The 14134-nt window shown below is 45.3% G+C and overlaps 1 protein-coding gene across 8 annotated transcripts in view; it reads left to right on the top strand.

Moving 5' to 3' along the window:
• AFF2 (ALF transcription elongation factor 2) overlaps positions 1-14134 on the top strand; it is a 599454-nt gene that overhangs the window by 459825 nt on the left and 125495 nt on the right. For all 8 annotated transcript variants that reach the window (XM_075539353.1, XM_075539355.1, XM_075539357.1 and 5 more), the window contains one exon: positions 908-1004. In XM_075539353.1, coding sequence (XP_075395468.1) covers positions 908-1004 — 97 coding nt within the window. The remainder of the gene's footprint in view (positions 1-907; positions 1005-14134) is intronic.

A 14134-nucleotide genomic window follows, 5' to 3' on the forward strand; every position in this document is an offset into this window, starting at 1 on the left:
GACAGAGTCCAGAAGCAAGAGACAGCAGAATATGATGGGAAAATAGCAATTGAAACCAGGGAGAAAGGGTTAAAGTTGTACTTCATTCATGCAACTAGAAACACCAATTGGTCTTTGAAGCCTGTGTAACTGGAATGGTAAACTAATCAGTCATTTCCTGCTGGAGCTCAAACTTGGATGTGGGGCAGTGGCACTAGAATTAATGTCCATGGAGAAACAAAAGGCTCTGTCTGCTCAAGAAACAATTTTGAAAGTACCAATTCATCACTGAATTTCAGACCACTCATAATTCTCAGTTACCTTGTCTTGGGAGAGAAATATTTCTCATCCACATCAGGGGCTTAAATTTTACAAGATGGGATCGGTCCTATATCAGAAGGTTAATGTCCAGCTGTTTCTTGGCCGGATATTGTGTGGCCACTGAGTTTTGGGACAGCAGAGAACACTGAAAGTCAGTGGTTGTTCATTAGGCCTGCTGCCACTGTCCTTCTGAGAGCCTCAGCAAACTCTGACCACGATCTCTAGACTAGTAGGGCAGAAGCCTTCCCTTGCTTGCGCATGGGAGGTTCAGAGCATCTGTCCTGGAGAGATCCAGTACCACGTCCCACCTTCACAGTGATTGAGCAGCACGTTCATAATACTTTTAATAATAAAATACATATATATATACATATATATGTTATCTCTCATTGTGTTCCCCACCCCTTGACTTAGGGGAAAGGGAAGAGAAGATGTGTGTTGAGTCTGACATAAATATAAGCACTCACATTATCAAATTAGCTGAAAGAATTTTGGCTCCTTCAGTACCTTTGACAAAATGTGTTCTCTTTATCACGAGCTGGCTGTAAGGAGGATTTCAACATATATACTTTCTAACTTCCTAACTTTTATGTTGTTGTTATTGTAGGATGCTGGAAGATGACTTGAAGCTGAGCAGTGATGAAGATGACCTTGAACCTGTGAAAACTCTGACAACTCAGTGCACTGCCTCTGAGCTCTACCAGGTAGGCATGGCTTAAGGCCTGCTTATGGGTACTCATGGGAGGTGGTAATAAGAACAGGAATGACTTTGAAATCCACATGCCTACTCCCTGCTTCCTCTCTGGCCTTGAAAATGGGGAAAGAAGCAAAGATAGGGATAGTCTCAGAAAACACTTTGAACCACCTCATCGTTTCAGTATAGCTACGACTTTTTAGAAGACTGAGCTTTTAAAAACTGCTTTCATCTGCTTCTCCCCTTCCCACACCACATAGTAGTCATCATTACACGATAGAAATTGGCATTCCCTCTCTTGGATTAAATATTGTCATGGGTGGGGTGTAACTTTCCTTTCGTGGCTCCATTATAAGGCTTCGATACCCAAATTATGAGGTCAGGTCTAAGTGAACCTGCTCCATCCACTTCTCCCAGATACAGCCCTTCATAACCCAACTAAGAATCAATATCCAGCCTCATTCAGCTTACATGGACCTCCAGGCAAAAGGCTGTATTTTGACCAAAACCTGCTGCTGCCCTTCCCCTTTTTCCATTCTGCATTCCCTTTCACGGAAGGAACTAGCAGGAGTGGGTATTTTCAGCATTTCCCATGAAAAAAGACTCCTCAATCTGCAAAGGCCAAAACATTTACAAAGTAGGGGGAAGGTTGTGGAGTCCGTGGTGGCAGTGGAAACAGACCAGGGTTCACTGGTGAGCACCCAACTTCCAAACCCAGAGAAGGAGCTGAAAAAGGATTGTTGTGGCTTGACCCCTGTAACTGCGAATGCCCTCCTGGTTGGAAATCAGAGTTGATTTTATTCTCTTGATGGTGTCATGATAGTGTAGGGTGGGTCCTAAATACAATTACCTCTGAGGTATAAAAAAGCCAGCCACAGACTGATACCATGAGAAGATGAGCAGATGGGTCTACACATACAGAAATGTCAAAGACTGTCAACAGCTGCTGGAAGATGAAATAGACAAGGAGGGTTTGGGACCCTAGCCTCCCGAGCTGTGGGATGATACAGGTCTATTGTTTAAAGCCCCTGGCTTTTGGTGTTTGTGTTACTAAGATAAGAACTGCCCCTCTTTTTAAAATCAATAAATGCTAGATCAAGTTTTTCTTCCACAAATTCTCCAAATCGCAAGATTGAAAACAGGCTCTTCTCAGGAATGGTCACGTGCAGGTATTTGAAGAGTCCACAAATACAGAATACCACACTCACTAAATCATTTGTGATACTTGTGCAAAGAAAAGCTTAAGAAAACCCCTCCATTCCATCTACAACTGTTGACCCACTACAATGCTTACCACTTGTGGGAATTTGAAAACTGAGTACACCTTTGATTTGATGTGACCAGCACGTGCCTCTCCTTAATGTGCCCCCACCTTTTTCTGCTTGTATTATTTGATAATCTGTAAAAATTGCATCTTTGCAACTTTGCTGCTTTATTCAAAACAAGCACAGGGGTGCCCTGGGGAGTATGGTGTGCTAGCCCAAGTCAATTTCATGATTGTTTCACAGGGGGTTGCTGAATGCACTGGATGTCCGAATGCAAGAAGCACCCTGCCTCAACCCCCCACAAACTCTCCTCCTTACTTAATTTCATATCAAAACATGCACACTTAATTTCCAAGGACTCTAACATTCCTGCTTTGTGCTCTGATTACACCAATGACAAGACCATCCTACTTGTTAAAAAAAAGAAAAAGAAAATCCTAGATCATTGATTTTGACAGATGCAGCATTACTCTTTAATGGCAATGTTTAAAACGGTAATCAACAATAAGTAAAAGCACATTTTGCATATGGGTTTTTACTCTGCTGATGCCAATGAGTGCAATCCACTTGTTCAGTTTGACGCGTGTCTTTGTCTTACAATGCGGCGCTGAGCCTGCCAGGCCCCGGCAGCTGGTGGTTAGGACATCTGTGATGACTGTGAATGCGGAGCTTCTGGGATACCGGGGCCGTGAGGTGGCAGCTGGCTACAGTTTAGCTTCGCAGCTAGACCATGAAGGGAAGGTGGGATTGTATAAGGGAAGGCAACTAAAGCCTTTGGGTGGTACATAAGATTAACACACGTGGGCTGCTCACCGAAAGGCTGCAGGTTTGAGTTCACCCAGAGATACAGTGGAAGAAAGGTGTGGCAACCTACAGCCAAAATATCACCCACTGACAACCCTATGGAGCCCAGTTCTACTCTGGCACCCACATGGGAGAGGGGGGCTATGGATCAAAATTGACTCCGTGGCATTGAGTTTGAACTCAGGCAAATGGCCTGACTGTATAATGACCCATCTAGTATGGTTCTGTTCCCATCACTTCTAACAGAGACCGCTCTGATCCTAAAGGACAAAGGAGAAGTGCACCATAGGGTTTCTAAGGCACTGATCTTTGTGGAAGGAGCCTTCACAATGCTCAGCCACTAACTGAACAGTCAGCAGTTCAAACCAATCGGCTGTTCCATGGGAGGAAGATGAGGCAGTGTACTTCCATAAAGATCACGGCCTTGGCATCCCTATGGGGGCACTTCTATTCTGTCCTGTATGGTCGCTGTGAGTAAGAAACAACTCGGTGACCAAGAACGTGGTTTTAAGGGTGTGCTTGTAAAGCTTTATGACAACGGATTGCCAGATTCTCTTTTTTCCTATGGAACTGCTGAACCCCATCCTACTGCCATCATGTTGGTGCTGACCCATAATGACGCTCTATAGGATTTCTGAGACATTAAATCTCTTTATGGGAGCAGTCAGCCTCAGCGTTCTCCCTCAGTGACTGGTGGATTTGAACCACTGACGTTACCATTAACAACCCAATGCCTAACCCACAGTGCTACCAAGGTTCAAACCACTGACCTTTCAATGAGCCACTAACCAATTAAACTAGTGTGTTATCTGAGCTCCTTGGGACGAGGACAATCACGCCTCCAACTTATCCCTCTCAACGAGGAGCTGAGAAACAGACACAAAGTTAGAAGCATTTGAAACCATACCCTCCTTATATAGCTTGAATCCTGGAAAGGGGAAGGCCAGAAAAGAATGTTTGTGTAGGATCTGGAGTAGCAGTCATAGTAACAATATGTGGTAATCTCTACCTTTAAGAGGCTAACAGTCTTTTTTCAAAGTTGTCTGGCTTTGGAATCCTTTTCTTTTATCTCTAAAACTCCAAATCCATTGTCGAATTTATTCCAACTTATAACGACCCTGTGGAACACAGTAGAGCTGGCCCCAATAGGGTTGTCAAGGCTATAAATCTTAAAGAAAGACTACGTCCGATCTCTTTCTCCTACAGAGCAGCCTCCCATGGTAACCCTTCCAGTAGCAGCCATGTCCGTCACCATGGCTCTGCCCCGGTGCCTTTATCTGTGGAATCCCAGTTTACCACCAACGAGTCCATCCCGGCTCAGAGCAACCTTGCGGGGCAGAGTCAAACTGCCCACCGTGGATTTGCAAGACTATCAAGCTTGATAGGTGTAGAATGTCTCATCTTTCTGCAGCCAGTTAGCCGGTGGTTTTGAAATACCGACCTTGCATTTAGCAGCCTGGTATGTAACCACTACACCACAGGGATTCTAGACGTGTGGAATTACATCAGAGCAAACTCACCATTCAACCCATTTAAGATGAACAATTCACACTCTCCCCTTGTGTTCACTCTATTTTAGTCTCCGGGTTTTTAGGGTTGGTTTCTGGTATGCCTCTTAAATTTGTTTGGACAGCAGCTTTTGCTTTTTAGATAGATCTCGGTTGCTATCTTGCCAAAATAACTGTTAACGTTCTTAGGACTTGATACTTCCCCCCCTCCCCAATATCTTATTTAAAAAGAAACAAAGGTGAAAATGAGCATACTTCCAAGGCAAGCCCTGTATTGGGATGGTTTTTGTTTCACATTGAACATAGGCAGAGACCCAAGAAATCTGAGTGCACATCACAGGCTCGCACCCATCCCGGACATCAAATAATTATTTGCCTGATTGGCATGATTGAGATTCTGATTCAGGGACATCCTCCCTTTCCAGGTTAGAACCCACTGCTTCATTTGTTGTCTGCCATAGATGTTAAGCGGTAAAGGGCGCAAGCATCCTGACGTTGCTAATGTGGAGGGAGCACACTGACTTGTACCCGCCGCACAGATTTTAATAAGATCTTCCTAAAAACTGTATGTCAAGTTTTTTCACATAGAAATTATACAGACATTTGATGCACAGCCTTGTTTATGAACTCGAGAGGAGAGGAACCCACCAGGGGAAATGTCTAACACACCGAGTATAAAGGATTGGCTCATTTGCATCTCACTAGGTTTTCAAGTTCTTTGCTACAAGGCCAACTTGAGATACTACAGGAGATAATGCAGAGTTGTGCTCTCAATATCCCAGCAAATGAGGTTCTGTTTCATTTTGGATTTTCTGTTTTTCTTTGAGTCTGAAGACAAAAACATGTTCAGGGCTTCTAAACCCTAATGAAAAAGTCTTGACTAAGACCAGTGTTAAGTCTGGGGCCAAAGGTCAGTGGATTCAGACTCAGGTAGCAGCTGTGTTTGTGGAGGTGGTCCTCAGGGTGAGTCTCCACTCGGATCTTTCAACTCTCTGGAAAATTCCTGTTTCAAAAACCTATGTCAATTATTAAACCAATGTTAAAACTAAAAAAAAAAAAAAAGATGAATTCAGTGGCATTTAGTGTACTCACATGGGTGTGCAATACCCCAATTCGATCTCATTTTAGAATTTTTCATCACCCCCCAAATGAAACACTCTACCAATTAAAGAGTCATGTCCTAGACCTTAGGACCCCTGTTGACGCTGGTGGGTAAGCATTGGGCTGCTAACTTAACTGCAAGATTGTCTGTTCAAACCTATCGGCTACTCTGTAGAAGAAGATGAGGCTATCCACTCCCATGATTTACTGCCTTGGGAAACCTATATAGGGTCACTATGGATCAGAATCAATTCTATGGTAGTGGTGTTTGGGAGGGGGTCTCTAGATCTTGTCAACCACGAGTCTTCTTCTGTCTATGGAAATGGACAATATGTGGTCTTTTCCAGCAGCCTTCTTATACTTGGCATCATGTTTTCAAGGTGCATCCATGTTGTAGCATGTGGCAGGACTCTATTTCTCTTTATGACAGAGTACTAGTCCTTTGTCTGGATGGAACACCTATTGTTTAGTCATTCCTCCACTGATGGGTGCTTGGATTGTCTCCACCTCCCAGCTAACGTGAACAATGTGGCGATGAGCGTTGGCCTACATGAATTTGTTGGAGGCCCTGCTTTCAGCTCTTTTGTGTATGTACCTAGGATTAGAACTGCTGGGTTATATGGTCATTCTATTTTGGTCTTATTGAGGACCAGCAAAAGCATTTCTTTTTTTTAGGTGAGGTACTTTGGGACCATGTAGAAAATATGTTTCTATCTCTCAGCTTCTGGTTGGGACAGTCCTACTTCCAGGACCACGTGTATAGCCATCGATGTTCTGGGTTAGCCTCTGGGTTAGACACTGGTCTCATTTGAACCTCACAGCAAATCTTCAGGGGAAGCTTAGGCCTCTCATCTGAGCCACAGAAATGTAGCGTCTTTCTGTTATGACAAGGTCATTAGAGGGAAAACAGACAAGCAAATACATGTGTCCAGTAAATAATGTGCCCAGGGAACTTGCTGCATAGCTGGCCTACCTGCGAAACCAGGCATTCAGACTGAGGGCAGGCTTGTTAACAACTTAGGAAATGCAGAGGACACAGCCAAGCTTGCTGAAAGCAAAGAGAGCTTACTGATGAGAATCAAAGAATGCAGTCTTCAATTTGGATCACAACTCAATGTCAAGAAAACAAAAATCCTCACAACTGGACCCGTAGACAACACCATAATAAATGGAGAAAAGGTTGCAGTTGTCAATGATTTGATTTGGATCTACAGTCAACACTCATAAAAGCAACAGTCAAGAAACTGAATGACATCACATTGAACAAATCTTAGATCTCTTTACAGTGTTGAGCACGAGTGTCCTTAAGGTGTGCCGTCTGACTGGAGCCATGGCATTTGCAACCATCTCATATGCATGTGAAATACAATAAATAAGGAATACCGCAGAAGAATTGATGGATTTCAAGTATGGTCCTGGCAAAGAACACTAAAAATACCAAGGACCACCACAAGAACAAACAAATCTGTCTTGGACGAAGTACAGCCAAAAGGTTCCTTAAGACTTCAACCCAGTGTCGCAAGGTGTGAATGCAATATCCCGGCGTGGAGGAGGGAACCGGTGGAGAGGTCTGGGAGGCTGGCCCCAGCACCATAAATTAAGTGGATTCCTGCCCCTCTCCCGAAAAGAATTTGTTCCAAAGGACGACATTGACTCTGCAGCTATGGGAGATGGACATATTTGATCAGAGCACACGGGAGCAGATGAAGGGGCAGGAGGAGAGAGTGGAGCACAGCCTGGCCTACCAGGCCGTGATGATGATGTTCCTGAGTAGAGCAGCCAGTCCACAGAGAGAACAACATGGCTGGCCCTACTATGAGACATGATGCCCCTCAGTGACTAAGGGCGATACAGGGGACAGCACCGGAGACACAGTGTGGGAATTGCACCTGACCTGATCCCACCACACCGAGGCAAATCACTGGGGGAGTGCAGCGGAACAGCAAGGGAATGGAGTGGCAAGGTCCCCAGGGAATGCTGAAAGTGGACTTTGGGGCCAGGGCGTGGTGCCCCAACAGACTGGACTGGAAAACGCTCCTAAGGGCCAGCAAACGATCCCTGAACTAACTGCAAGCTTTTCTCTTGTGAACTGTTTTGTTCTGTTCTTTTTCAGTGGTTTGTTTTGGTTGTTTTGTTGTCTGGTTGTATACTGTTGCTTTGTTTTCCTCTGTCTAGTTTTCGTGCATGTTAGTGACTCCACAGGTCTGTCTGAATAGGACAGGCTGGATGAACTATCTGGATGAAAAACAACGGGACCGACAGTTCCGGGGGGACTTGGGGTGGGGGGGTAGGGGGGGGTAAGGAAGTGGTGTTAACAAACCCAGGGACAAGGGAAAATCATGGGACCCCAAATGGTAGAGAGGGGGAGTGGCAGGCCTGGTGGGAAATGATCAAGGGTAAGGTTGCTTAGAGAAGAGGTATACTCTAGCCCAGGTGGCGATGAAGCATGGTAGTAGGGCAGGAGGAAGGTCAAGGGAGATGGAGGAAAGAGCTAGGAGTCAAAGGGCATTCATGGAGGTCTAGACAAAGACATGTACATGAAAATATATATAGGAGGATGGGGAAATAGATCTATGTGTCTATATTTATAGGTCAAATATTAAGGTGGCGGAAGGACCTTGGGCCTCTACTCAAACACTCCCTCAATGCATGAATACCTTCTTTTATTAAATTGGAACTCTATGATGCTCACTCTCCCGACACAATGGCTGGAGCCAAAGTGGGTGAACAAGTAAATGTGGTGAAGAAAGCTGATGGTACCCGGCTATCAAAAGAGATAGTGACTGGGGTCTTAAAGGCTTGAAGATAAACAAGCGGCCATCTAGCTCAGAAGCAACAAAGTCCACATGGAAGAACACACTAGCCTGTGTGATCACGTGGTCCCGAAGGGATCAGTTACCAGGCATCAAAGAACAAAAAATCATATCATTGACTGCACACCTCCATGATAGGATTGCTGAAGACAAATGGGTGCATAAGCAAATGTGGTGAAGAAAGCTGATGGTGCCCGGCTATCAAAAGAGATGGTGTCTGGGGTCTTAAAGGCTTAAAGGTGAACAAGCGGCCATCTAGCTCAGAAGCAAATAAGCCCACATGGAAGAAGCACACCGGCCAGTGAGATCACGAGGTGCCCAAGGGACCAGGTATACGGCATCATGAAAAAAAAAAGATATAAATGTGTGTATGTATGTGTATATATGTGTATATGTATATATGTATGTGTATATATGTATATATATATCATATTAAATGAAGGGGGAAGTGCAGAGTGGAGACCCAAGGCCCAAGTGTCGACCAATGGAGATCCCCTCATAGAGGGGTTTAGGAGAGGTGATGGGTTAATTAGGGTGCGAGGTAGTACCGATGAAGAACACAGCTTTCCCCCAGATCCTGGATGCTTCCTCCCCCCAACTACCATGATCCGAATTCTACCTTGCAGGGCTGGATAGGACAGAGGCTGTACACTGGTACATATGAGGGCTGGAGGCACAGGGAATCCAGGGTGGATGATACCTTCAGGACCAAGGGTGTGAGAGACGATGCTGGGACTGTGGAGGGTGAGTGGGTTGGAAAGGGGGAACTGATTACAAGGATCCACATGTGACCTCTTCCCTGGGAGAGGGACAGCAGAGAAGCGGGGAAGGGAGACTCCGGATAGGGCAAGATATGACAAAATAACGATGTATAAATTACCAAGGGCACATGAGGGAGGGGGGAATGGGGAGGGAGGGGGCGGGGAAAAAAAGAGGACCTGATGCAAGGGGCTTAAGTGGAGAGCAAATGCCTTGAGAGTGATTGGGGCAGGGAATGTATGGATGTGCTTTATACAATTGATGTATGTATATGTATGGATTGTGGTAAGAGTTGTTTGAGTCCCTAATAAAATGTAAAAGAAGAAAAGAGAAAAAAATGATTAGGGCAAAGACTGTACAGATGTGCTTTATACAATTGATGTATGTATATGTATGTATATGTATGAACTGTGAAAAGAATTGTATCAGCCCCAATAAATTGTTAAAATAAAAAAATTTAAAAAAAAAAAGGCAGGATAAGAAGACTTGGTCTCACATACATTTGACATGTTATCAGGGGCGACCAGTCCCAGAAAAAGGCTTGGTTAAGTGGAAGGGCAGCCAAAACGAGAAACACTCTCAACAACACTATGGTTGCCACAATGGACTGAAACGGAACTGATGGTGAGGATGGGCAGTATTTCCTTCTGTTTTCATAGGGTTGCTATGAGTGGGAAATGAATTGACGCCACCTAACAACAATGAAGAGCCACACCACACCGGTTGGTTTGAGCAGATGTTATAGTTATAGACTTTCTTAGAATCCAGAGGCTACATTCATTCAAATGCAGCCTCAGTGCACTAAAGCAAAAAAAAAAAAAACTAAACTAAATTGATTTTCTAGAGACTTCTCCACATCATCTCATCTATAATCATTGTACCCACCAGCAGAAACTCATATTGTCTAAACTTCGTAAGCGTGCACACAATCTTTTCCAAGAAGCTCCTAAGACTCTACGCTCCAGTATTGAAACATCAAACATCCTAGGAGGATACATTTCAAATGCCTGTCTATAAAAGGAACACAGGATCGGGCTGTTGGTATTCTAATTTCTCATTTTTGCTTCCAGTCTGATATGTCAGGGGGAAGCCTGCCTTTCCCCAGCTTCCCAGCACCACCTTGCTCAGAGGCATTAGGCATGCTGAGCAGGTGCCGCACGTCAGGCACACCAACAGGAGTAGAGCAATTAGGATGTGTTGAAGTGCCAAACATGATCCCTTCAGCTGTTCTAAGTGGTACACGAGGCCGGAAGGCGCGAATTACACAAACTAAAGATGCCGTGGGGTCAAGGGCTCAGGTCTATAGGCAAACATCTTGGACAAAAAAATACGTTACCTTCTAATTACTCTTGAAAGTCAGAGCTACATAATAACATATGCACATTGTTCGATGAAGAGAGCACAGTGATTGGGATGCCAGGCATAGTTGTTTAAAATTTGTCTGTTCCCTCTCCATTCCTCCAAATGTATTTTGCTTTCTTGGTTGGGACAGTTCAGGTCTCATTCTACAGGGAGATGGCAGGTGAAAACACAGGTGTTTGGTCAGATAGGCATGACTTTGAAGCAGAGCTCTTCCACTTTTAAGCAGGACGACCCCGGGCAGATGACTGAAGTATCTAGGAAAATGGAGGCAGCAGTAACACCAACCCCATTGACTTACACTGAGGTTTCAGTAATTATGTGAATTAACACAGGTAACATACACTAACTGCTCCTCACTTTGTGTATCAGCAGCAGCATTACTAATAGTCATGTTGTACAATGGAAGGAAACATGGTACAGTCTAGCACCATCCTCGTGCTCAATTGTGGATTGCACCATTGTGAAGCATGAGGTTTTCATAGAATGGTCCTTAAGTTTGTGTGACGTCTGTACTTCCTGCCACTCTTGTCTTCCACAGCATCACTGAGTAGGTTTGAACTGCTAGCTTTAAGTAGTTGCAAACGATTTGTGCTACCCAGGGACTGATGGGATTTTTATTTCTCTTTAATAGAAGGTGAAAGTTTACAGAGAAAAATTGGTTTTCCATTCAACAACAACCCATACGCATTGTGTTTTATGACAATTGATCGCAGTCCCCACAATGTACCAGAACTCTTCCTACTTCCTCCCTCTGGTTGCCACTCGGTAAACCTGTCTTGTCCACCTGTCCCTTCCGGCATCTGAGCTTGGTTTTGGAGCATCTGCTGCCCTCTCATTGCACATGGTTGCTTGTTCTGGAGAATGGTTCACTCCGCAACCCACAGTTGTCGAGGGGATTCTGATTCCCTGCAGGTTGGAGCCTGTGGGATCAATTAGAAACTGCTCTATGGAGTTTTCAGTCTTTAGGAAAGAAAACAGCCTCATCTTACACCCCTGGAGTGATCGGTAGGTTCAAACCCCAGGCCTTTTGGTTAGCCGCTGGATGCTTAACCCATTGCACCACCAGAACGGCTCATCCACCTTTTGGACTATTGCTTGGGTAAAAGGTGATCCATGGAAGTGAGCTCAGTTCCAGGTGTGAAGTCTTTAAGAGCCATAGTCTACTATAGCAGGTCCCTCCACTCTCCATTCAACCATGGTGGGGGAGACCAATAGTTACATCTCAGATGGCCACTCACACGCTTTTAAGACCGTAAGTGCTACTGCTCACCATAGTAAAATATGAAACATTGCCTTTTGGGACTGTGTTGTGCCAGTCAACCTTGGTGTGTCTCCAGACCTAACTCCATCCAGGTGTTTAGTTATAGGTAAGAACTTTGCGTGACTCTGCCCCCTGTATGCACTATTATTTTCATGTATGTATGAGGAGGCTTCAAAAGTTTGTGGAAAATGGAATTGAAAAGATCAATGAATTTGTCGATGCACATTTTGAATCATCCTCATATTCACAATGCATATAAATAGCACTGGAGGGTTTTCCATGGCTGATTTCCCAAGGCAGATCAGTAGACCTTTCTTCCTCATCTATCTCCATCTGGCAATGCTGCTAAAACCTGTCCACCATGGGTGACCTGCTGGTGGCCTCACTCCCCGCATCCAGGAATTGAAGTATTCTGCCACGGAACCAGCACTGTCCACCTACTCCTAGTAGCAACAGAAACACCCTAGAGCTTGGAGGCTTCCCTTCTTTTAAAGAATTGGATGTGAAATAGAGCCGCCAGTATGAGGCAACCCTGAAGGCAAAGGTCTGTCCTCTGGGCCTCTTGTCTATTCACTGTGTGTGCCTGGCAAGCAGCAGGTGTCAGCATGGGCATTAAGCTCACAGGTTTTGAAATTGAAAAGTCTGCCTAGGTTTGAATCTCACCTCCGTACCAACTGTACGACATTGGGCTGATCAATTAACATCTCTAAGTTTCGTAGCAGTATTGCGAGGATCACATGAAGACAGTGTACAAGGGGAAAAAAGTCAAACCATAAACATGGCAGAAATAGATGATTATTCTTCCTCGTGGGCCTTTTACATAAGAGCTGGCAGCCTGCTCTTTTGTCAGTACAGGTAAATAAGTGCCATTCAGCCTTGGCATCTATTAGGCATCTGCTAGGAACTACATGGAGTATGCTAACTGACCCCTCCAGGCACACAGGGAATATGAATAAGCTTTCCTCCCCTGGACCCCTGGGGAATTTTTGATCAGAGGTCCCAGGAAGAAAGGTTCAGTTGCACTGGCTCTGCACCAAGTCCCCCAGGAAAATCTCATTCTCCGTGTGTCACCCAAAGAGCTGTCATTCAGTGGATGGCTGTGGGTCAGATGGAGAAATGAGGCCTGCCTTTTGCTTGCAATTCTTACCTTTCCTTGTCTCAACTCCCACTCGGCCCTGTAGAAAGAGTGAAATGGTCTGCTGGGACACTGTGTTCCCCTGGGTTCTCTCTCAGGAGCTCCCATTGAGTGGGAAAGAAATCATCATTAGAGTTGACATTGGACAGTGGAATGTTCCAGAACTATATTTGAATTGAATGCAGCTCTTTACGTACTTGCCTGCCCCCCTACCAGTCACTACCAGTGTCAATTCGGATGCAATGTTAACCCCAGGGCTTTCAGAGTTGGACTGTGCTGCAGTGCTTCCGAAAGCTGCTTTTTCAGAAGCACTCATATATTGCCAGGCATTTCATCTCAGTCAACCCACCTCTAAATTGATTTGAACTCTAACCTATCTGGTTTGCGGCTGAGCATCTTTCTCTTAGCAGCTGAACATTTTCCCTTTGACACTATTCCAGGATTCCTGCCTTCACCAAATAAAGACAGTCACCTTCAAGCCCACTGCGATTCATGGCAGCTCTGTGTGTGTCCCAGTAGAACGGAGCTCTCGGGTTGTCACTTCTCAATCATTGCCATCGTGTCGATGCTAACTCATAACAGCTCCATAGGGTGGGGAAGAACTGGCCCTGTGAGTTTCCAAGACTGTATGCGACTCTTTATGAGAGTAGAAAGCCCTGTCTTTCAGGGGGGTCAATGGCTGTGGTTATTTGGAAATAGAACACCAGGCCTTTCTTCCCAGATGCCTCTGGCTGGACTCAAACCTCAGCAGTCTGTGGGTAACCTCACCACCCCGGGCCTCCTCTTTGTGCTTGCGATCTGCTTAAACACATGCTTTGTAATATAGTCTTTTTGAAGTGGGAAATCACCAACATGGTTGGGATTAGGGGATGACAAGATGCCTGCTCCCCAGTTGACAACATTTGTAGTTTTCAGCCGCTGCTTTCGCCTCCGGGATGAAAGCCCAATCTGGCTTTCTATATTCAACCCTTATTGAGTTGCCAGTGTCGAGCCAGTCGGGCGGGCGGGCGGGCGGGCAGGCAGGGCTGAGAGGAGCTCCCAGGGGCCTGGTGAGCAGCGTGGTCCGCAGACTGGCATCTCAGCGGTGAGGGTGTGTCGTGTTCTCTGTGTGCCTCACCCCAGAGCATGGAGC

Source organism: Tenrec ecaudatus, chromosome X (genome assembly GCF_050624435.1).
Source record: "Tenrec ecaudatus isolate mTenEca1 chromosome X, mTenEca1.hap1, whole genome shotgun sequence".
In the NCBI taxonomy this organism is placed as follows: domain Eukaryota; kingdom Metazoa; phylum Chordata; class Mammalia; order Afrosoricida; family Tenrecidae; genus Tenrec; species Tenrec ecaudatus.